General features: G+C 50.6%; 1 protein-coding gene across 2 annotated transcripts in view; it reads right to left on the bottom strand.

The window, feature by feature from the left end:
* Nucleotides 1–27930, bottom strand: part of SCARF2 (scavenger receptor class F member 2) — a 105267-nt gene that overhangs the window by 61484 nt on the left and 15853 nt on the right. For both annotated transcript variants that reach the window (XM_073313044.2, XM_073313045.2), the window contains exons 2-6: nucleotides 25208–25266; nucleotides 21144–21245; nucleotides 16699–17218; nucleotides 16253–16471; nucleotides 14104–14232 (exon numbers count right to left, since the gene is read on the bottom strand). In XM_073313044.2, the coding sequence (XP_073169145.1) occupies nucleotides 14104–14232; nucleotides 16253–16471; nucleotides 16699–17218; nucleotides 21144–21245; nucleotides 25208–25266 (1029 nt within the window). The remainder of the gene's footprint in view (nucleotides 1–14103; nucleotides 14233–16252; nucleotides 16472–16698; nucleotides 17219–21143; nucleotides 21246–25207; nucleotides 25267–27930) is intronic.

Genomic DNA, 27930 nt, shown 5'->3' with positions numbered 1-27930 from the left:
GTAAAAATGCAAATTCTGCAGCAAACAGATTTCTAGGATCCCTGCTGATGACACAAAGTGTGCTCTGGGATTTGGCCTAAACTTTCCCTTTCTCACTCTCCTCTCTTACTATTATCCTCTCAGAGCACCCTGTATGCCCCCACACAGCCAACCCCCACCGCACTGTGCAGCCCCAAATCACACGAGCCCTGTCTGCAACTCCCTGCTTGCTGCTCTCTGTTCCCACCCATGTGTTTCATTGCTCACATTTCTCCAGAACTAATCCCACTTTGTTATTCCTCTCCATTCTCAATGGCCCCACTGGGCTCCTCATCTCTCCTCACTGGGGTCTGAATAGCTCCCAGTTTATTCATCCCCTGCAGATGCATGAATGTGCTGGTTACTGCCACTGCTGATCATGACCGCATGTGCTAAGAGAATGGAGCTCACGCAGATCCCTGCCTCACTCTACGCGTCACCAGCCCCCCAGCAGGGGGTATCACAACGGGGTGGGCTGCACAGCTGAGCGATGTGCAGCTGAGGTAGGAGACCAGTGGGTGTGGAGAAGGGGTACAGGGGACAAGGGCCAAGGGGGGGCACAGGCAGGGGGGCACAGGGGGCTGGGGTGAGGGGGACGCAGGAAGGTATGTGCAGGGGGCTGTGGAGAGGGGTGCTGCTGGTGCATGGGGGACAGACTCTACATGGGGGGCTGGGTGCATGGGGGTAGTCTCTGGGTGGGGGACATTCTGCCCGGGACAAGGCACCCTGTCTCTGCAGGGCAGACATATGAGCCAGTTCAGTGTTGGGTTTCTGGATGCTGGGGGGATAGTCCCTGCGGGGTTGGGTGAAGAGGGGCATTGCCTGACTGGAGGGGCAGTCTGCGGAGGGGCTGGGGGGCAGTCCCTAGCTGGGCTCCCAGGCTCCAAGCTGCGCTTTCCAGACGTTCAGCCCAGCTGCGCCGCAGAAATTTGCCAGTGTTGAAACAAAAGGTACCAGGTCAGTCTGAATCGTAGTGCTGCTGTGGAACACACACGAACCATGATTTTTTGGTAGATATACAGATAGCATATATGTTGTGTGGATGTGGCCCACATAACACACAGAGACCTGCATATGCAGCCCACAATGGTCAATAGGTTGAGAACCACTGTTTCAGAGGAAGGAAATAGAAGACAACAAACCCAGAATACACTGCGGGGGGGGGGGGTGAAGGCAGAATCCCTTCCTGGACCCTGCTGGTTGCTGGCTGAAACCCTGAAGCATGAGCTTTAGGAACATAATAAGGCATGTACTGGAAGCGAGCCCCAGGGCTGATGAGCCGTGCCCCCCACCATCACAAGCAACCCCATGATACAATCCCACTCATAAATTTGTCCAGCTCTCGCTTAAATCAAGTAAGATGTCTGCCCCACAACTTCTATTGGAGGCTGTTCCAGATCCTCACCTCTCTGATGGTGAGAAACCTTCTTCTAATTTCCAGCTTGAATTTGTCCCTGGCTGGTTTATCGCCGTTTGTTCTTGTGCCAACACTGTCCTTAACTTCAATAGCTCTTCTCTCCTCCTGGTGTTTATCCTCCTGACGTATTTACAGGGAGCAGTCAGGTCCCTTCTCAGCCTTCATTTTGCTAGGCTAAATAAAAACAAAGCTCTTCCAGTCTCCTCTCGTAACCCAGGCCCTCCACTCCCTTCATCATCGTAGTAGCTCTTCTCTGCACCTGTTCCAGTTTGGATTCATTGTTCTTGAACACAGGTGACCAGAAATGTAAAGAGTATTTCAGGTGAGGTCTTACCGGTGCTTTGTACAATGGTATTAATACTTCCCTATCTCTGCTGGAAATACCTCGCCTGATCCTTCATTGTGAATGTTCAGTTTCTGTATGTCCAAGTTCCTGGAGTGCTCACTAAAGCTCTGGGGGTATTCAGGGAGCTGGGGCCACAACATGTGAGCTGGACCTAGGGCTCCTTGGCTGATAAAATCTGGTGGGGAGACCCAGTGTTGGCTTTATCATCTGTTGAGATGGCCAATGCCTCCCCTTAGTTATGTCTCCAGCCACACAATTAAACATATAAGGAATCACATTGAAGTCAATGGGACAAGTCAACCCATTCTCAGCATACTTCTGCCTTTGTACTTGGTTTGGTGATTGCTCAATTGGGGCCACAGTGAGGCCAAAGTGCCAGCTCCAATTAGCCATTCTGCTAACGGGATCCCATCCCCAACTACTACACACCCTTGAATTACTTGTGAGGAAGATCATAGATCATAAAATCATAGTGACCACGAGAGGCCATCTCGTCCAGTCCCCTGCACTCATGGCAGGACTAAGCTAAACTAGTCAATGGGCGGGGTGTGTGCTAAGCCCCGCCCCCTCACAGAGACTGGTGCCTAAGTATGGGCTGCCATGAGGTGCCTCCCACTATAGCAATCACAGCCTGGCCCCCTCTCCGGGAGGCAGGCGCCAAAGGCGTTTCTGGGGAGAACGAGTTACTTCACATGGAGGGGCCAGAGGAGGAGTGGTGCCCAGTGGTTACAGGGGTTACCTGGGACTCCCCCCTCTCTCTGAGGGGAAAAAGGTCTCTCAGCTCTAGCCAGTGGGCCATGGGATAGGCTGATGTGGGCCTGCCCCCATCTTGCCTGTTGAAACTGTTTCACTCTATACTTAACCATTCACCGGACCAGAGAGCAAATGACTCTGTAGCCCGTTGATTATGGCACCGTGTGGGAGTTGGGAGACCTCGGGTCTAGTCCCCCTGCTCCAAGGACTCTTTAATTATTTATACACAGTGGAACTGTTGAAACAGGCGAGGCTGAGGGACCCCTGCAGTAACCTTGGTGTCACCCTTTACCTAAGTTTCTGCTTTTCAGTTCCAGGGGGATCGTGATGGTGGAACAGTCTCCAGCTGTTCTTCGGCTCACTTCCCTTCTTGTAATTACTGGTATTTCTTTAATGTTACTGTCAGAAGTAAATACAGGTTTACTCCTCACTGACATCACCGGGTGCCCTACAGAGAAATTCGCACATGCTGTTTGGGAAAGTTACCACAAAGTTTTCTATCCTGAGCAAAGTGAAGCCAAGTCCCTTTCTGAAGTTAATCTGAAGTTAATCGGGGCAATGAGTAACTTCTGACCAAAGTTATATTTAACCCATCTGCAGGGGTTTAAACTGCTGACAAAGCCTTCTGGATGGGATGGCTCTTATGGAGTCAGGGTGTTCGTTCAGCTACCAGAGTCCTCCATGTGACACAAGCGCACAGAACATCAGCTCGGCATACCTGGAAACACAGGTCTAAGATGCTTTTATAATTAGAAGGGCCTACACTCCGGGGGTAATGTCAAAGAAAACCCAGCCCATGAGGGTCAGATCCCAGGTGAGTCTGCACAGCGGCAAGAAAACTAGCTCTTCACTCATAAACAGAGCATATGTTGGTGTGGAAGGGTCAGCAGCACGGAACTCCACCTGACACATGATACCACCCAGCTTTCCAGCCATCAGCATAGTGAAAGGTGAAAAAGGACCCGGCCATCTCTGTTCACAAGAGGTGAAGGGGAAAATCTGGCTAAGCTGCTTTTACCCCATCACATGAAAGTGAGTGTAGCCTGGACCTGTACAGCTAGGAGAGACTTTTGTTCCTTGTGGCTTTATGACACAGACCAAGTCTCTGCAGCGTGTGTACACAAACCCCCTGGCTTGTGAATGCTGTGTCCCATGCCTCCCTGAGCAGCCTGCACCTGTCTGAGTACACTAGGGAAATGGGGCCCCCACAATGTGACTACACCAGGAGGAGCACGTCTGACTGAGCCCAATGCGCTTCCCTACAAGGCTCTGGCAGTGTCACCAACTCTCATGTTGTTAACAGGATCATCGTCATAGCTGGTGCTTTGCTTAAAGCCCCAGCTTCTGGAGTCAGGTGATTATGGGAGACTCTCAGTTTCCACTTACAGAAAGCACACTTCTAGTATTTGTGGGTCAGGAAGAAAGCTAGGAAATGTGAATCCTCCAGGCTTAAGACCAGAAGACCAGAAGACAATAAACCAAAACCATGTTTTAAAATCATCTGATTTTTAAGCCAATCTCATGATTTTGTGGCCTGAACCCTAGGGATGGGTGACACTGCAGGGGGCATTGGCTACCAGAAAACACCACTGTTTTCCCCTTTCCTTCCACTGAAAAAAGAAGCAGCAGCAAAAGGCCTGACAGCACCGCTGAGTCAACAAACATCTGGCACCCCGCAAAGCCCTCCCTGCCAGGAGCCATGCGTCAGACATGTGACTCTGGCCTTGACCTTCTGCAGCCAGGGTTGGAACCGCATGGTGCAATTTGTAAAAGGGATGCTCCAGCACCCCCTGCTGGACTCAGTTGGCCAATCACAGAGCTGCTTTCCAGCTCCCTAAGGAAACCATCAAAGCCCTTCTTGGAAGCGGAAGCACAGCTCTCTCCCACTGCTAGCACAGTTTCCACAGGACACAAGGGAATGCAGGCCCCAGCAGGACATCTGGGAAGCCATGAGCGTCTTAGCCCCAGCCCCAAGATCGGACCACACACCTCAGACGTCAAGAGAATCAGAATTGCGAAGCTGCAGCATAGGTGTGCGTGCATGTGCGCCCACTGATCTGTGCCAGGCCTTCAGCAACTTCCCACCAGCCCCATCCTCTACTTCAGGAGGAGACAATGGCCCACAAACCTCCACTGGGGTTGGAGGCAGTTCATCAGCTTTTGCCCCTGATCTCTGGCAGCTGCTGTGATGATAAGGAGAGATTGTTTCTATCCTGGCTGCTATTTCTCAGTTTAGTAGTAAATCTCCCAATCTGACTGATAAGACCCTTGGAGGGAGACATATACACAAACAACTCTGTTTAATAAAGGCCAACAAGAGGCACTTAGCATTGGCGACCTGGCTGTCCAGAGTTAATCACAGCTGTGTGGTTCTGAGGAAGCAAAGCACAGTGGTGAAGCAGGCAGTGACTAGTCAGATAGCAAGTTTCCCTCCAATTACCAGGTCCATCAATCACTGAAGGGGATTCTGGAAAATGAAGAGTTGAAACAAACAAGTGATTTCACTACAGGTGCGGCTGGAGATGCAGTGAGCTCGGTAAGCAAGACAAATGGTCAAAACACACATCTTACACATGAGAATGATCATTTGCTGTGAAAAACAAAATCTCTAGGAAAAGCGTGAAATTCTAACCTTGCCCCAGTTTTTTGCTTACTGGGCAGGCAGTAGCCTGTGCGATAGAGTTGCACTGCACAACAGAACTCAATCGAGGAGGTGAACACAAGACATGCAAGTCATTCATGCAGCTAGATTGAATGGAAAGCACTGCCTGGGCCAGTTTTAGCAGGGAAGGAGAGAACCTTTTCAGGACTCTTTTGGTTTCTCAGTTTGTTGTTTCTCCCTTTTGCCCCCTTTTCCAGTGGGAAAATGGAAAAAAGGAAGGCAAAGAAAAGGAAAAGCAGAGGGGGGAAAAAGGGAGAGACTATGTTCACAATGGTGGCGTGGGGTTGGAGGGTAAACAAAACCCTCAAAATAAATATTTCAAAACTGGAAATTTCAGATTACTTTTTTGAGTATCAAATTTCAAATAAGTAAAAACAAACCCACCCCTTTAAAAAAATTGAAAAAAAAATTACCTCCAAATTTTTGAATTTTAGGTTCCACCTGGGTTGGACTTGCTCCAATCTAAAGCAAAGTCAGCACTGGCTCTCCTGGCATAGATTCCAAGGCACCCATTGTGATCGTCTAGTCTGACCTCCTGTATAATACAGGCCAGAGAATGTCCCCACAATAAGGCCTAGAGCAAGGGTGACCAGATGTCCTGATTTTATAGGGACAGGTCTGATATTTGGGGCTTTTTCCTATTACCCTCCACCCCCATCCCAATTTTTCACACTTGCTATCTGGTCAGCCTACTTAGAGCAGATCTTTTAGAAAAACATCCAGTCTTGATTTAAAAATCGTCAGTAATGGAGACTCTACCACGACCTTAGTAAATTGTTCCAATGGGTTAAAATATATGCTTTATTTCCAGTCTGAATTTGTCTAGCTTCAGTTTCCAGCCATTGGATTGTGTTAGACCTTTAGCTGCTGGATTGAAGAGCCCATTAGTAAATATTTGTTCCCCATGCAGGTAATTATAGACTGTGGTCAAGTCACCCCTTAACCTTCTCTTTGTTAAGCTAAATAGATTGAGCTCCTTGAGTCTATCACTATAAGGCAGGTTTTCTAATTGTTTAATCATTCCCCAGACCAAAAAGGGGAAGAGCATCTTCACACACAGACTTGCCAACCTACTGAGGTGTGTTGTAAATTACTTTCAAAGGGGGCAGGTGACAAAAGAGAGAGCTAAATATTGGGGCAGTGGGGCGGGGACATGGAAAATTACAAGAGGCTCATAGGAACATCAAGAGGAGAATCAGTGGGGGAAACTTCTCAACATCGTATATTTCTGCTATACAAAAATGCAAGTAGTATGCGGGATAACAGAAAGAACTAGACGTATGGGTACATAAGCTAATTATGACATAACTGTGTCACAAAGACGTGGTAGGATAAATCTCATAATTAGGATATTGGTATAGAGGGGTATATCTTCTTCAAGAAGGATAGGCAAGGAAAAAGGGGGGTGGTACTGCATTATATGTCAAGAATATATACATGTGTTCTGAGGTCCAGAAGGAGGTGGGAGGAAGACCAGTTGAAAGTATCTGGGTAAAGATAAAAGCGGGAAAAACTGGAGTGATGTCATGGGAAGGGTCTACTCTAGACCCCCAAATCTGGAAGAGGAGCTCGATGACGCATTTCTAGAACAAATAATATCCAAAACACAAGAACCTGGTAGTAATGGTGAACTTTAACTACCCAGACATCCACTGGAAAAGTAACATGGCAAAACACAACATTTCCAGTAAGTGCCTGGAATGCATTGGGGACAATTTTTTGTCTCAGAAAGTGGAGGACGTAACGAGGGAGACAGCCATTTTACACTTGATTCTGACCAACAGAGAGGAATTGGTTGCAAACATGAAGGTGACTCTAAGGAAAGGAAGGAGTGAGAGCAGCAGAATAAGAACAACGGACTTCAAAAAAGCCAGTTAACAAACTCAGAGAACTGGTAGGTAAGGTCCAATAGGAAGAGAATCTATGGGATAAAGAAGTTTGGGAGAGCTGGCAGTTTCTCAAGGAGACAATACTAAAGACAGAACTGCAAACTATCCCAATACAAAGGAAGGATAGGAAGAATAGTAAGAGGTCAATATGGCTTCATCAGGAGCTCTTTAATAACCTGACAATCTAAAAGGAATCCTACAAAAACTGGAACCATGGATGAATTGCAAAGGAGGAAAAGAACAGCACAAGTATGCAGGGACAAAATCAGAAAGACAAAGACACAAAATGAGCTACACCTGCAAAGGACATAACAAGTAAGAAGAAGGGGTTCTTTCACAGAATCATAGAATATCAGGGTTAGACGGGACCTCAGGAGGTCATCTAGTCTAACCCCCTGCTCAAAGCAGGACCAATCCCCAACTAAATCATCCCAGCCAGGGCTTTGTCAAGCCTGACCTTAAAAACCTCTAAGGAAGGAGATTCCACTACCTCCCTAGGTAACGCATTCCAGCGTTTCACCACCCTCATAGTGAAAAAGATTTTCCTAATATCCAACCTAAACCTCCCCCACTGCAACTTGAGACCATTACTCCTTGTTCTGTCATCAGCTACCACTCAGAACAGTCTAGATCCATCCTCTTTGGAACCCCCTTTCAGGTAGTTGAAAGCAGCTATCAAATCTCCCCTCATTCTTCTCTTCCGCAGACTAAACAATCCCAGTTCCCTCAGCCTGTCCTCTTAAGTCATGTGTTCCAGTCCCCTAATCATTTTTGTTGCCCTCCGCTGGACTTTTTCCAATTTTTTCAAATCCTTCTTGTAGTGTGGGGCCCAAAACTGGACACAGTACTCCAGATGAGGCCTCACCAATGTCAAATAGAGGGGAACTATCACGTCCCTCGATCTGCTGGCAATGTCCCTACTTATACATCCCAAAATGCCATTGGCCTTCTTGGCAACAAGGGCACACTGTTGACTCATATCCAGCTTCTTGTCCACTGTAACCCCTAGGTCCTTTTCTGGAGAACTGCTGCTGAGCCATTCGGTCCCTAGTCTGTAGCAGTGCATGGGATTCTCCTGTCCTAAGTGCAGGACTCTGCACTTGTCCTTGTTGAACCTCATCAGATTTCTTTAGGCCCAATCCTCTAATTTGTCTAGGTCCCTCTGTATCCTATCCCTACCCTCCAGCGTATCTACCTCTCCTCCCAGTTTAGTGTCATCTGCAAACTTTCTGAGGGTGCAATCCACACCCTCCTCCAGATCATTAATGAAGATATTGAACAAAACCGGCCTCAGGACCAACCCTTGGGGCACTCCACTTGATACTGGCTGCCAACTAGACATGGAGCCATTGATCACTACCCGTTGAGCCCGACAATCTAGCCAGCTTTCTATCCACCTTATAGTCCATTCATCCAACCCATACTTCTTTAACTTGCTGACAAGAATACTGTGGGAGACCATGTCAAAAGCTTTGCTAAAGTCAAGGAATAACACATCTACTGCTTTCCCCTCATCCACAGAGCCAGTTATCTCGTCATAGAAGGCAATTAGATTAGTCAGGCATGACTTTCCCTTGGTGAATGCATGCTGACTGTTCCTGATCTCTTTCCTCTCCTCTAAGTGCTTCAGAATTGATTCCTTGAGGACCTGCTCCATGATTTTTCCAGGACTGAGGTGAGGCTGACTGGCCTGTAGTTCCCAGGATCCTCCTCCTTCCTTTTTTTAAAGATGGGCACTACATTAGCCTTTTTCCAGTCGTCCGAGACCTCCCCCGATCGCCATGAGTTTTCAAATATAATGGCCAATGGCTCTGCAATCACATCTGCCAACTCTTTTAGCATTCTCGGATGCAGCACATCCGGCCCCATGGACTTGTGCTCGTCCAGCTTTTCTAAATAGTCCTGAACCACTTCTTTCTCCACAAAGGGCTGGTCACCTCCCATTCTGTGCTGCCCAGTGCAGTAGTCTGGGAGCTGACCTTGTTCGTGAAGACAGAAGCAAAAAAAGCATTGAGTACATTAGCTTTTTCCATATCCTCTGTCACTAGGTTACCTCCCTCATTCAGTAAGGGGCCCACACTTTCCTTGACTTTCTTCTTGTTGCTAACATACCTGAAGAAACCCTTCTTGTTACTCTTAACATCTCTTGCTAGCTGCAACTCCAGGTGTGATTTGGCCTTCCTGATTTCACTCCTGCATGCCCGAGCAATATTTTTATACTCTTCCCTGGTCATTTGTCCAATCTCCCACTTCTTGTAAGCTTCTTTTTTGTGTTTAAGATCTGCAAGGATTTCACTGTTAAGCCAAGCTGGTCGCCTACCATATTTACTATTCTTTCTACACATTGGGATGGTTTGTCCCTGTAACCTCAATAAGGATTCTTTAAAATACAGCCAGCTCTCAAGGACTCCTTTCTCCCTTTAAATACATTAGGAGCAGGAGAAAGACAAAAGGAAAGTGTAGGTCCTCTACTTAGCAGGGAAGGCGAGCTAATAACGAATGACATGAAGACAGCTGAGGTGTTTAATGCCTATTTTGCTTCAGTCTTCACTAAAAAGGTTAAAGGTCAACATATACCCCACATAATTAATATTAACAAGGGGGAAGGAACACAAGCTGAAATAGGGAAAGAACAGGTTAGAGAATATTTAGATAAGTTAGATGTATTCAAGTTGGCGGGGCCTGATGAAATTCAGGAACTAGCTGACGCAATGTTGAAACTGTTAGCAACCATCTTCAAGAACTCATGGAGGATGGGTGAGGTCCCAGAGGACTGGAGAAAGGCAAACATAGTCCCTATCTTTAAAAAAGGGAACAAAGAGAACTCAGGGAATTATGGACCAGCCAACTTTACTTTCATACCTGGAAAGATACTGGGAAAATTATAAAACAATCTATTTGTAAAAAAAACTAAAGGATAATAGGCTTATAAGGAATATCCTGCATGGATTTGTCAAAAAGAAATCACGTCAAACCTCAGGGCCAGCAGCAGCAGTTTGGGTGTGTGGGAGCGGGCTCAGGGCCTGGGCAGGGGGTTGAGGTGTGTGGCACTGCTTACTGCGGCGGCAGGGGGGGCTCCCCGGCTCCCACCGGCATGTTCCTGCAGCTCCTAGGTGGAGCAGCCAGGCGGGCTCCACGCGCTGCCTCTACCCGCAGGCATTGCCCCTGCAGCTCCCATTAGCTGCGGTTCTCATGTGCTGCCTGCCCCTCCCACCCCCAGCACCAGCAGGGACACCGGGCCACAAGCCACTGCCTGACCCCCCTCCCAGCACCAGCAAGGGTCCCGGGCTACTTTCCACAGCACCTGCAGCACCCCCGACCCTCCACCCCAGAGCACCCACAATGCCCCAGCCCAAGTTTTAATTAGGGGTATATAGTAAAAGTCATGAACAAGTCACGGGCCGTGAACTGTTTTTTACTCCCCATGACCTGTCCATGACTTTTACTAAAAATACCTGAGACTAAAATGTAGCCTTAACCATGATCCCCAAATCTTTCAGAGTCACTGTTTCCAGGGATAGAGTCCCCCATCCTGTAAGTAACGGCTCTGAAGACTGTTATCGGGTCTGCCCTCAGTCTTCTTTTCTCCAGACTAAACATGCCCAGTTGTTGTAACCTTTCCTCATAGGTCAGGTTTTCTAAATCTTTTATCCTATATTTTTTGTTCCTAGATATATATATTTATATTTAGTTGTACTAAAACGTGTATTGTTTGCTTGTGCCCACTTTACCAAGTGATCCCAATTATCACTGACCAGTCCTCTTCAATATTTACCACTCACCTAATGTTTGTGTCATTTGCATAACAACTAAATCCTTCTTCCCATCAGAACGAGGAATATGGCGGCTTTTCTCCCTCCCTGTTATGCACAATACATACTCCTCCCTCCAAACACTATTTGCTCTCATACAGGAAGAGGGAACGTTCTTAGGGTTCAAGATAAGCCTCTCCAAGACAGAGATCTTACCAATTAATTGAAAGAGAGATCTGAATTTCCAGCTAATCTTCAGGCTTGGATGAAACCTACCCTAGGATCCTTGGCTAGAGCACTTACTGCCGACAGTTAAATCATGCAGAGAATCACTATTAGCAAAGATTGGTGACCATGAATTGTTCCCAAGGCTGTTATATCCACCATAAGGGCTGATAATGGAAATATAACAAACGGGAGGAGAGAATGATCAGGTTCAATCATCCTGAGCTGGAACCACTCCGTGCACTGAAAAAACAACCAACAGTCTCCTAAAGCAGATTGTGGAAGTTCACACCTGCTTCTACAATCACCGTCAGCCTCCCGGCTGCTTAACTGGACAAGAAAATTTTCCAGTGACTCTTGGTTGAACTCTCAGGAAGAGCATGTCTCTATATTATCAGCCAGTTACCACCAGAAGGACTTTGAGCAAAACCACAGTGGACATTTTCCACAACAAAGGGCTCTACAGAGAGGCTTCCCTAAGCAATTCAAGGTGCTTTGGGTGGGACCTAGCAGATTCATGACACCACTGTCATTGTGTCAGCAGAAATTTGGCTTGATCTAATTACACACGCGGATTCTAGGCTTTTTGTGTTTTCCTCACAGCACAGCAGGTTTTTCGTGTTGAACGAGGTGTGCCTGTTTATGTCTGAGGGATGAACGTGCGTGTGACATGAATAACACAGGATGTGTTTTCTGTTCCATTTCAAATACCTTCTGAGAGTTCTGCTTGTTTATTTGCTTTGTCGCTGACTTTCTCAGTGGGTTTGTGTTCTTGGTTTTGTCTTTGGCTGGTTTTTGATTGGTGAAAATCACAAAAAGCCCCACCTTCCCTGGACTGGGTAGAACAAAAGTGGCACTGGTGTACTCCAGGCCTTTTCCGAGTCATCCATTTACAAGCAAATATTCCAAGGTGTACAAAAGGTGATAATGAATGCGCAACAATACTGAGTTGTCTCTGGAATGGTGGCAGGTGATAGGGGTTTGGAAAGTAAGATATTGCTTTACTTGCAATTACTCTCTTGTATTAAGAATTGTATTCAGTTAGTCCCTCTATTTTGGGATCATAGAATATCATGTAGCAGTTGGACAAAGATTCCCCCTTTCAAAATCCTTGTTCCCGCTCCAGCAGGGCCACTTCATAGAATCATAGAATATCAGGGTTGGAAGGGACCTCAGGAGGTCATCTAGTCCAACCCCCTGCTCAAAGCAGGACTAAATCATCCCAGCCAGGGCTTTGTCAAGCCTGACCTTAAAAACTTCTAGGGAAGGAGATTCCACCACCTCCCTCGGTAACGCATTCCAGTGTTTCACCACCCTCATAGTGAAAAAGTTTTTTCTAATATCCAACCTAAATCTCCCACACTGCAATTTGAGACCATTACTCCTTGTTCTGTCATCAGCTACCACTCAGAACAGTCTAGATCCATCCTCTTTGAAACCCCCTTTCAGGTAGTTGAAAGCAGCTATCAAATCCCCCCTCATTCTTCTCTTCCGCAGACTAAACAATCCCAGTTCCCTCAGCCTTTCCTCATAAGTCATATGTTCCAGTCCCCTAATCATCTTTGTTGCCCTCCGCTGGACTCTTTCCAATTTTTCCACATCCTTCTTGTAGTGTGGGGCCCAAAACTGGACACGGTACTGCAGATGAGGCCTCACCAATGTCAAATAGAGGGGATCGATCAAGTCCCTCGATCTGCTGGCAATGCCCCTACGTACACATCCCAAAATGCCAATGGCCTTCTTGGCAACGACGGCACACTGTTGACTCATATCCAGCTTCTCGTCCACTGTAAACCATACGTCCTTTTCTGCAGAACTGCTGCCGAGCCATTCGGTCCCTAGTCTGTAGCAGTGCATGGGATTCTTCCGTCCTAAGTGCAGGACTCTGCACTTGTCCTTGTTGAACCTCATCAGATTTCTTTAGGCCCAATCCTCTCATTTGTCTAGGTCCCTCTGTATCCTATCCCTACCCTCCAGTGTATCTACCTCTCCTCCCAGTTTAGTGTCATCTACAAACTTGCTGAGGGTGCAATCCACACCATCCTCCAGATCATTAATGAAGATATTGAACAAAACCGGCCCGAGGACTGACCCTTGGGGCACTCCACTGGATACTGGCTGCCAACTAGACATGCAGCCATTGATCACTACCCGTTGAGCCCGACAATCTAGCCAATTTTCTATCCACCTTATAGTCCATTCATCCAGCCCATATGTCTTTAACTTGCTGCCAAGAATACTGTGGGAGACCGTGTCAAAAGCTTTGCTAAAGTCAAGGATCTCACAGTGAAAACCAGCGTAACAACAAAAAGAAAATATCACATAAAATCCAGGTATATTCTACAGCAAATTCTGCTTGAGTATCTAGATGAACACCGAGCAGCCTGGAAAGGGTGGTTTGTGAAAATGGAAAAGTATAGTGCTCTGTCTGCAACTGAAAATAGGAAACAGGCCCAGATAATTCATTGATGGGGTTCAAGCAGATGGAAGCAAGGAATGAAGAAATAAGAATAACTTTTCACTGATACACTGCGGGTTCATTTGTTCTGACACATGCAAAGCCCCCCTCACCAGCCACCCCAGCTAGTACAAAACGAACAGTAATCAATTAGCTCCCCCTGGAGGGAGTTGTGCTTCCAATCAAAAGGCACGCTCCTCCACACACAGTGTATTCTGCAGGCTTCAAAGGGAGTATTTAGGGGACACCGTCAAGGCTTAATTTGTGCCAGGGCTTGCTAAGGCTGAGCCCCGGCACCGCTGGACTTGGCAGTTCATAGACCCGGCACCTCTGGGTTTGCCACGTCAGTTACGAAAGTAAATGGCTTGAGCCCTGGCACCTCTTTCATTACAAATTAAGCACCGGTCACTGTCATACTCCTCTGGGCTCTTCCCCACAGCCTCCTCTCCTGGGGATGTCAGAGACAGCCCCACCCATGTGCCCAAATCCATGTGTGTTTATCCAGACAGGTCTGCAGTGGCCGGAGCAGCCCACACACCCAGCACACCAGCCGCACAGAGTGCAAGACGCAAGAGTCACTTACTAGGTGCCGTGAGAGCCTGCCCGGCAGAGGCATCTGCCCGTCTCAAAGTGGCACTCCCCGTTGAAGCAGTCACTGCACACAAAGGCACAATTCTCGCCATATGTCCCGTTACGACACTTGGTTTCACACCTAGGAAAGGGCCAAAAGGAGCAGGTTACAGGGCGGGCACCAGAGGAGACCATGCCCTGAGAGCTGGCATAGCCACGCTGGCAGGGTCAGGCAGCCTGGTGCAGCTGCTGGACTCTCCAGACAAATGCATTTGAGTGCTGCAAAGCCACTGCCCTTGCATGGGCCCTCCCTGTCCCCAATACAGAAGGACTGGGTTTAGCTGCTGGGAGCTGCCAGGCCATTTTCCACCTCAGCCAATTGACCCTTAGCTCCATGAAGGGAGTGCCGGGCCCAGTCACGTATTGCTCACAATGTTTGTGAGGTATGTAGGAAGCAAAAGGAAAGATTCTGCTGCCTCTCTCAGCACATTGGGCTCTTTCTAGGCCTCCTGGGAAAGCAGCAGCCTACGTCAACCACAGCTCACAGTGCTGCCCGTGTGAGGCCCTAGCTGGGATTCAAACCACAGGGCCACCGCAAACGCTCTGAGAGCTCCAGATCGCGAGTGCAGGTGCCATGATTGCTGGTGGGACCCATAGCCATTGGGGGAGGCAGCTTTAGTGCTGGCCTGGCACTCTTGCTACTGGATTACGGCCTATCTGGTAGGTGAAGCTGTGATTGCAGCAAAGAGGCACCTCCCGAGACCACACAGCACAGACAGGAGTCGGCAGAGCCTTTGGCACCATCCTGGGACACTCTCCTTCTCTTCACCTCACTAACCATGATCTGCCTGCGATACCTCTCCCCATCATTCCCTGCCCATGCTCTACTCTGAGACCGGCCCCCAGGGACATCCCCCCAGCCACTGCCCACACTATGCTCTGAGACCAGCACCCCAGGACGTCCCCACCAGCCACTGCCCATGCTCTGCTCTGAGACTGGCTTCTAGCTGGAGCCCAGGCCCAGCCATAAATTCCTCTGGAGAGAACACAGAGCAGGAGCTGCTTGGATGGCACTTTCTGCCTGGATTAGAGGTGGGACAGGATATTCTGCCAACCTGATGAGACAGTGACCCATTCGGTTAGACAACAGCCCAGCGAAACACGGCTTGTCTTCCTGCTAACGCTTCTCCCATTTGCTGGGCTTACAAACCCGCAGTGAATTCCAGAGCTGACAACATGGAGTAGAAAGAAAGGGTCCGTCTGAGCATCCCCAGGGAGCTGGCCGCACGGGCCGCCTGCTCCAGCGGAGCAGCAAGCACTGGGCACATTTCAGTGGGCTGGGGCAGGGAGTGACTTGACAGAGCAGGGGTCCCTGGGGTGAGCAGTGCCCTGGAGTAGCCAGAGCCACCAGGGCTGGGCAGAGCTCAACACAGCCTCTGCAATGCATGGCAAGAGGCCACAGCTCTGTCCTCTGCAGGCAGCTTCTGGGCATGGAGGAGGGGGCTGCCATTCTCTCTCTTGGTCCGTCAGAGGTGCTATGGCTCTGTTTCCTGCAGGCTGGATTAGGCCAGGCCCCAGTGAAAGAGGAACACCCGGTGAGCAACAGGTTTGTTTTTTGTGATGTGTTTCCATTGTACTGGGCTCAGATGCTGCATCCTGTACCGTGTGCTCCCATAGCGCGAGATGCTTCTCCCTTGGGTGCTGCATCCCACCAGCTCACACCCGGGAGCAGGGTGCAGGCTGGTGAGGTTGGTGGCTTTCAGGGACTGGGGGAAGCATTTTGCACTTCCTGACCTTAGAGGAAGCAGACTGGGGCCAGAATGCTCTGACTGGCCAGGACAATGTCAGTCTGTGATTGGCCAGAGCTTCCAGCAGGGTGGCTCCGTGGCAAGACTGGGGCATGTTGACCGAGCACTATGCAAAGCGCCAGCATGTTTGATGCCCCAGAAGGAGGGGAGTGCCAATCCCAGAAGAAGGCTTTAAATGGTATTCAGAGGAAGGCAGCATTGTCTAGTGGGCAAACGACAGGAGTCAGGGGACCACAGGTCTAATGCAGGTAGTGCCACAAATGTCCTGCACAGCCTCAGTTGCCTTGGCCAGTGGAAAAGCACAGGAGCTTGCAGCCTGGTTCCTCACAAAGCAGCCTCCCAGCCTCCACTCACCTGTCTCCAATCCAGCCGGGATTGCAGTGCGAGCATTTGCCATTGATGTGGTTGCAGGTGTGGCCATCTTTGCACAGGGGGCAGATTTTCTCGCAGCCGTCTCCGTAGAAACCTGACAAGCAGGCCTGATCACACTTGGTGCCATTCCAGCCAGCTTCACATGCCAGGCAGCGGCCATCCGCGATGGTGCAGGGCTGCAGCCCTTTGCACTGCCCACACCTACAGATGCCAACAGGGAGCACAACCCGAACGTGAGCAATCATTTGAACACCCCCACGCTCACCCCTCCCTCCCGCCCCATCATGGGCAGGACTCAGCTATTGGACCAAGCAGTGACTGCACAAGACAGATGAAACAGGGACTGTCTTCAACTTGCAAGAACACCGGACGGGCAGGGCCCAGTGCAGCATGGGGTCCTGAACCTGCCCAAGGCCCTGCACACTTACCGCCTCCTGCAGCCTTGTCCGTAGAAGCCCGCTGGGCAGGGCTCCCGGCAGTACTTGCCCCGATATCCCGGCTCACAGGTGCAGGTACCATCCACCTGGTTACATTTCCCCTTGTAGCACTGACAGTAGCGGTCGCAGCGCGGGCCAAACATTCGCTCCCGGCACTGGCAGCGCCCAGTGAACTGCTCGCATGGCGAGTTGTTGCAGACGCACTGGTTGTTGCAGCCCCGGCCCCACCAGCCGGGCTGGCAGATGCACGTCCCCGTCTGCTGGTCACACTGGGAGTTGAGACTGCAGTAACACGAGCTGGAGCACTGGGGACCCCACCAGTTGGGCTCACAGGTGCACTTGCCCGTCTTCTGGTCACATTTGCCATGCTTGCAGAGACAGGCGTTCTCACACTTGGGCCCCCAGCGATTGGGGTTGCATGTGCAGTGGCCCGTGACATCCTCACACTGGCCATTGGGGTGGCAGCTGCACATTTCCTTGCAGTCTGGACCCCAGAACTGGCGGGGACATTCTGCAAAACAAGCAACACACCAGCACTTACTAAGCAGCCACCAAGTCCCTTGGTCGGTCACCAGGCCCCTCCTACCATCATCCTGTCAGCTTACGTACCAGCTGCAGCTCCTTAGAGGACTGCAGCTCCAAACCCAAGTTTAAAGGAGCCCTGCCCAGCACACTCATCTGCTGACTGTGGGTCTGTATAGCCCCGGTTCTGCGCCAAGAGCAGTGCAGGGCACTTGCATGCAGTCAGCAACAGCAGCCAAGCATCATTCACAGGCACATTTCCCCAGCACATCTCACACAGGCTCTCTGTCTGCACATTGATCTGCCCCGGCAGGTGAAGCGACCCAGCAGGTCCCGCAGGAGTCTATAGCGCCCACTGGCAGTGCTGCCGTTCCTGCTGCCACAGAACATGCGATTCCAAGATGAGGGGGCCAGGGAGACAAGAACGCAGTAGCCGTGCCAGCATCTCTAGCTGTCTCCATTTGGAAACAATGTCAGCTTCTAACCAAAGAGAAAGCCAAGCAATTTTCAGCAGAACCCCCTAAAAGCACCCTGTAACACACAGGCCTGGGCAGGTCGCAGGGAAAGGGGCTGGGAGCCAGCCCTGATGCAGCTTCCAGAGGCAACAATTGCAAGAGCCGTCTGGCTGAGCTCAGGACAGGCCTCTCACTCCCCTCTTCTCCTGGCTTTCCCACTGCAAAGTGCCTCTTCTCCTTGGTAGAAGTTTGTTACTATTTAGGTGAACGTGTTTGTTCTGTTGCATGACTTCTGTCCTTATCCTTAGCTGCTTCATCCTGCACATGTAGCTTCATAACAAAAGCAATCTCTGGTCAATCAATCAAACACACCTTTCCCTATGACTGACACAGAGTCTGATCCCCAGCTGCCCAGGGGTGAGGAGGAGGCCTCCTGCCTAGACAAGGAGGCAGCAGAATCTGGATAGGCTCAGGGAGAGAGGTCTGGTGCGTTCACCATTCCTTAGCTAGAGGAGCCGGCCAGTGCTTAATTTGTAATGAAAGAGGTGCCGAGACTCAAGTAATTTTTTTACTTTCATAACTGATGTGGCGAGCCCAGAGGTGCCGAGGCTCTGAACTGCCAAGCCCTGGCACAGATTAAGCACTGGGGCCATCACCAGGAACGAGTCAGCATAGGCTGGTTATGAGACACGTGGACTTTTCCACTGGTTCAGGGTTCTGATTGACACACAACTCCTCCTCTCCCCCAGGAAGCAATAAATGAACCCTGCAGTGACTGGCCCCTCTAGGCTCTTTATAAATGCCGGGCTCTGGGACCCCTCCACCTTGCGACATTCCAGCCCAAGCCTGAATGTCTACACAGCAATATTACAGCCCCACAGCCTGACCCCCGCAAGCCCAAGTCAACTGACCTGGGCCAGCCGCAGATGTTTAATTGCTGTACCCTTAATGGGAGCACACTTTAGCCCATGCAATCCAAACACAGTTAACAATGCTACTGATGATGCATAAGCCAGAACAGACTCCAGCTGCCTCTTCTCTGGCCTGGGCTGGGCTGGGCTGGCTCCACAGGGATAACCGGAGTAAGGAGGAATCAAAGCCTATTTAAGTTAGTGGCATGAACAGACTGACTGCTAATCCAGCAGAAGCTGATCTGTGGAGGAAGACGGGACCATTAGTCAGCGTCACTTTCCTGGCCACACGAAATGAACAAAAAATGTTTCGGCCCCAACCATTTCCCTAGAAGTGCCGGGCATCTCACTGCAGAGCGTGAGGCTTTGCACTTTGCTAAGCCCTGGCAGCAGGTAAATGAAACGAGGACCCCAAGAGGCTGTGGGGGGCCAACAGGGTCAGCTAATGCCTCCCTCTTGTGCTCTATCTGGGGTACGGACAAGGAAAGAGAGAAGCTTGTCGTTATTCAGCAGCCAGCAAAACGTCTAGGTTTGCTTTCCCAGAAATCCCCCTTGTGGCTTGAAACTTTCCATTCCTGGTGCCAGCCTGAAGGAGATGGGGGGCAGGGAATTTGGGGGAAAGCCTGCATCACTTCTGCCTGCGAGGAATACTTTGCTGCTGCTCTGTTGTTCACTTAGAGAGCACTGTCAGTTTCAAAGAGAGTTTGGGTGATTTGCATTCTGTACTCAGTGCTTCGCTGCCAGGAAGCTAGGGCGACTAGAGGAGGTGAGCCTGCTGTGCGAAGTGTCAAACAGATTGGTTTGGGGAAAAATACAGTTCTGAAGATTTGCAAAACACTGTGATGAGCCTGCACCTTGGGAAGTGCCCCAGGGGTCGGTCCTGAGGCCGGTTTTGTTCAATATCTTCATTAATGATCTGGAGGAGGGTGTGGATTGCACCCTCAGAAAGTTTGCAGATGACACTAAACTGGGAGGAGTGATAGATATGGTGGCAGGTAGGGATAGGATACAGAAGGACCTAGACAAATTGGAGGATTGGGCCAAAGGAAATCTGATGAGGTTCAACAAGGACAAGTGCAGAGTCCTGCACTTAGGACAGAAGAATCCCATGCACCACTACAGACTAAGGACCGAAAGGGTCGGCAGCAATTCTGCAGAAAAGGACGTAGGGGTTACAGTAGATGAGAAGTTGGATATGAGTCAACAGTGTGCCCTTGTTGCCAAGAAGGCCAATGGCATTTTGGGATCTATAAGTAGGGGCATTGCCAGCAGATCGAGGGACGTGATCGTTCCCCTCTATTTGACATTGATGAGGCCTCATCTGGAGTACTGTGTCCAGTTTTGGGCCCCACACTACAAGAAGGATTTGAAAAAATTGGAAAACGTCCAGCGGAGGGCAACAAAAATGATTAGGGGACTGGAACACATGACTTAGGAGGACAGGCTCAGGGAACTGGGGATGTTTAGTCTTCAGAAGAGAAGAATGAGGGGGATTTGATAGTTGCTTTCAACTACCTGAAAGGGGGTTCTAAAGAGGATGGATCTAGACTGTTCTCAGTGGTAGCAGATGACAGAACAAGGAGTAATGGTCTCAAGTTGCAGTGTGGGAGATTTAGGTTGGATATTAGGAAAAACTTTTTCACTATGAGGGTGGTGAAACACTGGAATGCGTTACCGAGGGAGGTGGTGGAATCTCCTTCCCTAGAAGTTTTTAAGGTCAGGCTTGACAAAGCCCTGGCTGGGATGATTTATTTGGGGATTGGTCCTGCTTTGAGCAAGGGGTTGGACTAGATGACCTCCTGAGGTCCCTTCCAACCCTGATATTCTATGATTCTATGAAGTGGCCCTGCTGGAGCGGGAACAAGGATTTTGAAAGGGGGAAGCTTTGTCCAACTGCTACATCTAGCCCTGCCACCCCTTTCGCCCACAACTCCTGGAATGAGTTTGTAGGGGTGATCACTCCTGGGCACTCAGACCCAGAACTTGCCCTGTCTGACTCCCTGGAGGCTCCAGCCTCGTGTTTGTAACTTGGTGAAGCATGTATAAGTAAGCAGTTGGAGCAGCGCGCTGCCACCCATTCACCAGTATGGCCCTTGTAGGACCCAGTGTGGGCTCCCAGAGTGCACAGAGGCTGCCCTGCTCCATGCTTCTCTTTAGAAGATGCAATCCAGCTAGAAAATGTCAGCTTCCAGCCAAGGAGCAAACAGAACAATTTGCAGCCTGTAATGTCCAAGCCTGGGCAAGTCCCAAGCAAAGAGGTCAGCAGGCATCTATCCCAAGTGCAATTTCTAAACGAAAGAGCACAACATGCAAAAGGGCCAATATCACCTCAAACACTCAGAGGGCATGTGCAGGGGGGTGAGTTAACCCTGTACTCCCTGTCTGCTTTTATCACCAATACTGCCGGAGCAGAGCTTTTGCACTCACTGACTTTACTGCTTATGCACTAACCCAAGCTAGGCACGGCTGTGTCACTCCGCTATGGGATGGTGCCAGGACAGAGGTCAGAGCTGCTGACGCCCAGCTCCAACAGATGCCCGATACTCACTGGTGTCACAGTTGGCCCCGAAGTATCCATGGCGGCAGCGGCACTCACTGGGTCTCACGCACACCTCGTTCTCCTTGCAGGTGAAATTCCCCTCGCACACGGCTGCCAAGAGAAAGGGAGAGACGTACAGTGACAGGGCAGGGAAAGGCAAAGCCAGGGCTGAGCACTCCCTGCTAGAGAAGGGAAGGGAGGAAGTTCTCCAGCAGTCTAGGAGAGTAGGCACGAGGCAGCACCACCACTCTCCTCCCCAGCAACCCTTGGGAAACCAGCGGCACCAGTGCATTTCCCCGGGTGGAGGGGGGATCCTGGATGGAGCCAGGAGGCAGCGGCAGAAGAGCAACTGGTGCCTTGGTGCTCCGCGAACTGCTGCCTTCTGGACACCTGATAAGGTGCTTTGGGTGGAAGATCAAGGTCACCAGGGTGGGAGAAGACAAGAGTCCAGTCTGGTGCGGTCAGGGTGACCAGATGTCCCAATTTTATAGGAACAGTCCCGATATTTGGGGCTTTTTCTTATATAGGCATCTATGACCCGCCCACCTCATCCCGATTGTTCACACTTGCTATCTGGTCACCCTCGGTGCAGTGCTGGTCTAAGAGAAGGAGGCTGCTTCCCCTTAGCCTCTTCTTGCCCTGGAGTTGGGCAACGGCAGTCTCACAGGACTCTGGGTGCCACACTAAACCCCACAGCAAGGGTTTGGCTGGCAAAAGTGGGTGCCATGACACTCTGGGATCTGGCAGGAGGTCTGCCTGGGGAGTGGAGGGGGAGATGCCTCGCTGACAGGGAGGCCCTGCACTGGCTCTGGGCGAACGACAGGCCAAGGGTGCTGCAAGAGGGGAAGGACGGAAGTCTCCTGCAAAACCCTGGATAGAACATGGCAGCTAGGGTCAATCCTGTTACAAACCTAAATGAACACAGTAGTCAAAAGCAGCATCAGCCGGCCATCTTCAGGGGATGAGGGGATGCCAGTCTCCAGGCCTTGGGAGTGCCAGGCAGCCTCTGGCCGACACAGCTAAGGCAGCGCCTGGCAGCATGGAGCCAGATGACTCGGCCAGGCCCCCTGGGAGGATCACAGGGAGAGGAGGAAAAGGGTGCCTGCCTCCTCTGTCACAGGCGCTGACCTCCAGGAGGCAACACATCTCATGGAGCTTCCATCGCCCCGGGCACAGCACACCACATGGATTAGGCTGGGGCCTGGCACAGGGGGCAGGGCATGGGTCAGACACCTCTCCTCAGCCACTTGGGTCCAGCAAAGCCAGCAAGGTTCACAAAAGGCTCTCCGTATCCTCTGCTGGAGACAGCTCCCTGCCTGAGCTGGCTCTGACCCTTCTGCTCTAGGGGAAGCTCCTCCTCTGTCCTTGCAGCCAGCAGCAGCGTGTTGGCTGCCCCACTACAAGGGGGCAATGGCACTGCCCAGGGCTAGCCCGAGGCTGAGGATTGCTCCGGCTGGGAGCAGCACAGGTATCCTGCCCAGTGCTTGATGCTGTTCCTGGCTCCTGTTCTCCCAAGGTGACATGACTGGAGCCTCGCCTGCCCCCACCAGCATCCCTGCAGTGTTCCACCCATGGGGTGGAACCTCACTGATCCGGGAGCAGCTGACCCGCACTCACAGAAAGGGCCAGCATGACTCCATGGTGCTCTCTAGTCCAGGTGTGCCTTCGCGAGGCACCTCCGTCCTCCCTTCCGCATGGATCCGTGTGGTGGTCACCTCCAGGCTGCATTACTGCTGCAAGCTGTGCACTGAGCTGAGCGTGGATGAAATGCAAGAGCTGCAGCCTGAACACAGGGTAGCAGCCCTTCAATGGGCAAGGCTGCTGGGCCCGTGAGCACATCTCCCTTGTACTCAGTTCCTTCCACTGGTTCCCAGTCCACAGCCTCGGTCCTGATCTGTAAAGCCAGCAAAAGGCCAGGTTCCAGCTACCTCAGCGACCGCATCTGCACCCATGATCAACAGCTGTGCACATCGCAGCTCACAAGCCCCAGCCGAAGCCCATGAGAGCTGTAGGTAAAGTGCTGGCAGTCACCAGAAGAGCCTCCTCACCCAGGGAAGGGAGAAGAGCAGGGGACTCCATACAGTCCATCTTACCTGGGAAGCTCCCAGATGCTATGGTGATGGATTCTGAAAGCCCTCAAAGAGACAGCTAGATGAGACAAACCAGACTGAGGGAGGCTTGGAGTCTAGTGGTGAGAAGAGGCCTGGGGCTGAGGAAACCTGGATTGCCTTCCTGATTGACCCCGACTGCTGTGAGACCTTGAGAGAGGCTTCCAGATGGAGATGCTAAGAGGTTAATTTATCCCCCACCTCATGAAGCATTTTGAGAGTGTCAGATAAAAGGCACTACACCCATGCAAAGTATCATAATTAGTGTTAAATGCAAACCTTGAGGTATTTGTTTGTTATATTGTTACCTTCGTATATGCAGGAGATGCAAAGGAGCTCACTTAATTTTCCTGCGGGAACCGTTATCTCTGAATTCCCTGGACTTATGTGATACACGCTCAGACTGAATGTTGCATTCAAGCGAGGCCGTGCACAGAACACACATAGGCAGGAAGCCTTTCCTCCAGCACGAACACGCAGCCGCTGAGCAGCGCAGAGCAATACCACACAACAGGAAGTCAGGGATACTGGGGCCAGCTGGAACTGTGGGAAGTTTTACAGGAATCCAAAAATAGCCTCCCAAAGTTTCACAGCTGCGCTCTGGGAATCCAAGGTCCAAGAATTCTCAATCCCCACACACTCACTCTTGCAGACCTGAACTCAACAAAGCTCTCTAGAGACAGAGGCACTGAAAGCTGAGCTTCAGCCCCCAGGGGAGCTTTGAACCACTGACAATAACCGATTGATTGTAACAGTACCTTCAGATGACCCTACCCTGGAGCAGCCCCGGCCAGAGCTCTCCTTGCAGAAATGAAGAGCACGCTGTGGAATACGCACTATTATCCTGCCATATCTAGGACGTGCCTTAAGTTACGACCTTCCCTTCCACTGGGAACTTCAGTGAGTGTCCACAACAGAGCCCCAAATCCCCATCACTTGCTTCTTCCACTCACTGCAGACACGTTCAGGCCGAACGTCTGGCACTGGAGCTGTAGCAACGTCCACTGAAGCTCTTCATGTTCCATACATGCGGCCTCCCTTTTCTTTCCAGCCCCCTGTCTCCGTACCCCCTCCTTCACTTCTCTTTCTCTTCCCTCCCTCAGAGATGAGGCCTCTGGTAGTTACATCATCTCTTCACGGGGGCTGGGCAGTACACTCTGAAACCCATCAATCTACTCCCATGACTATCCAAACACAGGCCAATACAGAGTCGTGGGAGGCGTCTGAGGGGCAGAAACGGCTGCCCTCAAAGTACCCCTCAACCCCAGCATAGAGAGTAAGTGACCAACCCAGAAGCTGAGTTTCATCCTCCAGCCAAGGCCCAAATGAGGAACCTAGTGTGTGACAAGGACCCAAAATGAGGAAGACTGCAAAACGACTCATGCAGGACAAACTGCATGGGCTTCTTCCCCTGAGTGTATATGGCTCTCTTTGCTCAGCTTCACAAGGCTTTATGGTGGATGTAAACGGCTGTCAGCAGTAACAGCGAGGAGACCCGAAATCTGGGTGGAAGGGCAGGGACTAATGCTCGGGACCCCCTCTCGCAGGTGAAGCCAGACACTGCTTGTGGAACTGACGTCTGCACTTTGCTGTCTCCTGGAGGCAGCTGGCACCGTGCTGGGAAGGGACGTGACTAACTTTCTGAGGGAAGCCCAGCTCCAGTCCATCGGTTGCAATGCCACTTTACCAAGTGAACAGAAGTTTGGGGATATGCCCACTGTCCTGCAGACATCCACTGTTTCGCTGCTGGTCCCTGCCTCGCCCCCAGGGCTAGCTTTGACCGAGGAAGGAAAGGCAGGACCCTCCCAAAGGACCCCCCTAGTCACAGAACTCTGAGCAAGGCAGGCTCTGGGGAAGCCGAACTCAGATACAAGGGGGCTGGGAAAGCCCTTCAGGGACGGGAGGAGAGGTGGCTCTGAGGAAGGAGGAAGAAGCAGTGTCTAAAGAAGGGATGCTGGTGCTTACCTATCAAACACTCGTCTCCTTGTTGCCTCCATCCTGGGCAGCACAGAGACCCAGAGAAGCTGCACAAAGGAAAACACAAAGGTCCGGTTACAATTCTCACGTACCTCGGTCCCTCTGCCAAAGGTTTCCCCTTCCTCTGGAGAGAGCTCGCTCTCCTGCGTGTTGGGCCACAGCTCTGAGAGAGCCACCCCACCCCAAGGAATTGAAGTGAGTCAGAAAGACCCAGGGCTCCACTTTAAAACCCAGCGGGCAGGCCTGTTTGAGAGGAAGGCAAATATCTGCAGCCAGTGACTGCAAGTCCTGGCTGACACCGGGGCTGGGGCACTCACTCGTGGGCTGCTCCGCTCCCCCCACCCCTTGGAGAATACTTTGGGGCAATTCTCCTTTTCCTCAAGGGCTGTCCAGTGCAGGGTGCTGACAGCTACAATGCAACCCAAACAAAAGAATGCAGCTGCAGGGAGTCTCAGACCCTGAGTCAACTGACGCGGGCTCACCTTATGGGGCTAAAAAGAGCAGTGTGGACACATTCCCGCTTGAGCTGGGGCCCAGGCTCTGAGACCCTGCCCAGATTTCAGACCCCAGGCTCCAGACGCCAGGCTCCAGCCCAAACAGGAATGGCCACACTGCTAATTTTAGCCCCACAGCACAAGCCCCGTGAGCCTGTATCATAGAACCCTAGGATTAGAAGGGACTGCAAGAGTCATCTAGTCTAACCTCCTGCCAAGATGCAGGATTTGTTGGGTCTAAACCATCTTAGACAGATGGCTATCCAGCCTCCTTTTAAAACCTCCAGGAAAGGAGCTTCCACACCCTCCCTCGCATCAGTTGACCTGGGCTCTGCGACTTGTTCCACAGAGTTTTTCTTTGCAGTGTAGATGTAACGTACGCGGGTGGTCGGAGAATAAGCAAGGGATGATACTTTCAATATGCTACCACCACTCACACCCATATCTCGGTCTCACCTGGCCCAGCTGGTGCAGCGAAACTAACCATCATGTGTCAGCATAAGATAGGGACCTGCTGGTGTGTGAGCTGGCAAATGGCCAATCCAGACAAGCCTGAAGTGATGCTAGGTTGGGGGAAGAAGCGGGAAGAGCTGGAGAGGATACCAGCAACAGAGGGTCCACATTCTTCACAGGAAATCTTTGTCATCCACATTTCCGATTTGAAAATGGAGTTACAACGACGGTTTCATTTCTTCAAAAATCTCCATTTTGAAAAATATTCAATGGAAACTTCGGAAGAAATGCCACCTGATGCCTGGCCCAATGAAATGGGGGGGGTGCTTTTCCATTTTTCTGCATGGTCTGTTTTGATTGTTTAGAAAGCATGTGACTGAGTTAGCCAAAAACATCTCATTTTCAGCATCCCCCCTTTTGAAAATGAAATACATTTTTTCTATAAAAAATTGCAAAAAAATGAAAAATTGGAGCTTTGTGGAACACACGGAGCCAAAATGTCTTCACCTGGCCCAGATCCATACAATCCTTCTATTTCTTGACCAGCTCCAGTCAGCCAAACATCCCTCCCTGCTGTCTGTCACACTGGTCTGAAGCTAGAGCCATGGTAGAGACCAGCTGCAGTGGAGAGAGCACTCTGGGTATGTCTACACTACAACAACACACTTGCAGCTGGCTCATGCCAGCTGACTTGTGCTCACAGGGCTTGGGCTGTGGAGCTATAAATTTGCAGCATAGAGGTCGGGGCTCGGGCTGGAGCCCAGGCTCTGAGACCCTCCCCACCTTGCAGAGTCTCAGAGTCTGGGATCCAGCCTGAGCCCAAATGTGTTCACTGCAACTTGATAGCCCCACAGGCCGAGCTCTGCAAGCCCAAGTCAGCTGACCTGTGCCAGCCTTGGGTGTTTTACTGCAATGTAGACATACCCTCTGAGTCCATACATAGTGAGAGGGATCAGTCATTTTCTGTTAGACCATGAGACAGTGACCCAGGCCTTCGTTACCAAGATAAGACTGGACTAAACTCATCTCCTGCTGTGGCCCAAACGTTACTTGCAGCTTCCACTTGTTGTTACAGAAACTGCCCCGGGAGCATTGACCTCTCACTGCTTCTAGCCTCTGTACAAGTCTTCAAGGGCACGTGGGAGCTGCAAGCAGCTACAACGGAGCAGCCTCCCTAACCAAACTTGGCATCTAGAAGCTGAACAAGCCAGGCCATTTCAAAGTAGCCCAGCTGCTCTTCTAAGCACTAGACTGGAGTAGCTGGAGCTTCCCCTTCTGAGACACACAGGGCAGTTACTCATCTGTTGCTCTCTCAGGCAAAGTTCTGTTCTGCAGACCATGTCCGAGACCTCTCCTGTGACACACATTTGGCAGCCTTGTCACAGCTCTCATACACTGTGCGTGTGTGTGAAAGAGACACAGTTGGAAATCATCAGTGACAGAGAATCCACCACGACCCTTGGTGAATTTTTCCAGTGGTTAATTACTCTCACTGTTAAAAATGTACACTTTCTTTCCAGTCTGAATTTGTTTAGCTTTAGCTTCCTAGTATTGGCTCGTGTTATACCTTGCTCTGCTAGGTTGAAGAATCCATTATTAAATATTTGTTCCCCATATAGGTACTTATAGACAGTGATCAAGTCACCCCTTAACCTTCTCTTTGTTAAACAGATTGAGCTCCTTGAGTCTGTCACAATAAGGCAGGTTTTCTAATCCTTTACTCATTCTCGTGACTCTTCTCTAAACCCTCTCCAATTTTTCAAC

The sequence above is a fragment of the Lepidochelys kempii genome, chromosome 15 (assembly GCF_965140285.1).
Source record: "Lepidochelys kempii isolate rLepKem1 chromosome 15, rLepKem1.hap1, whole genome shotgun sequence".
Lineage (NCBI taxonomy): Eukaryota > Metazoa > Chordata > Testudines > Cheloniidae > Lepidochelys > Lepidochelys kempii.
This window is presented reverse-complemented; position numbering and strand designations above follow the sequence as displayed.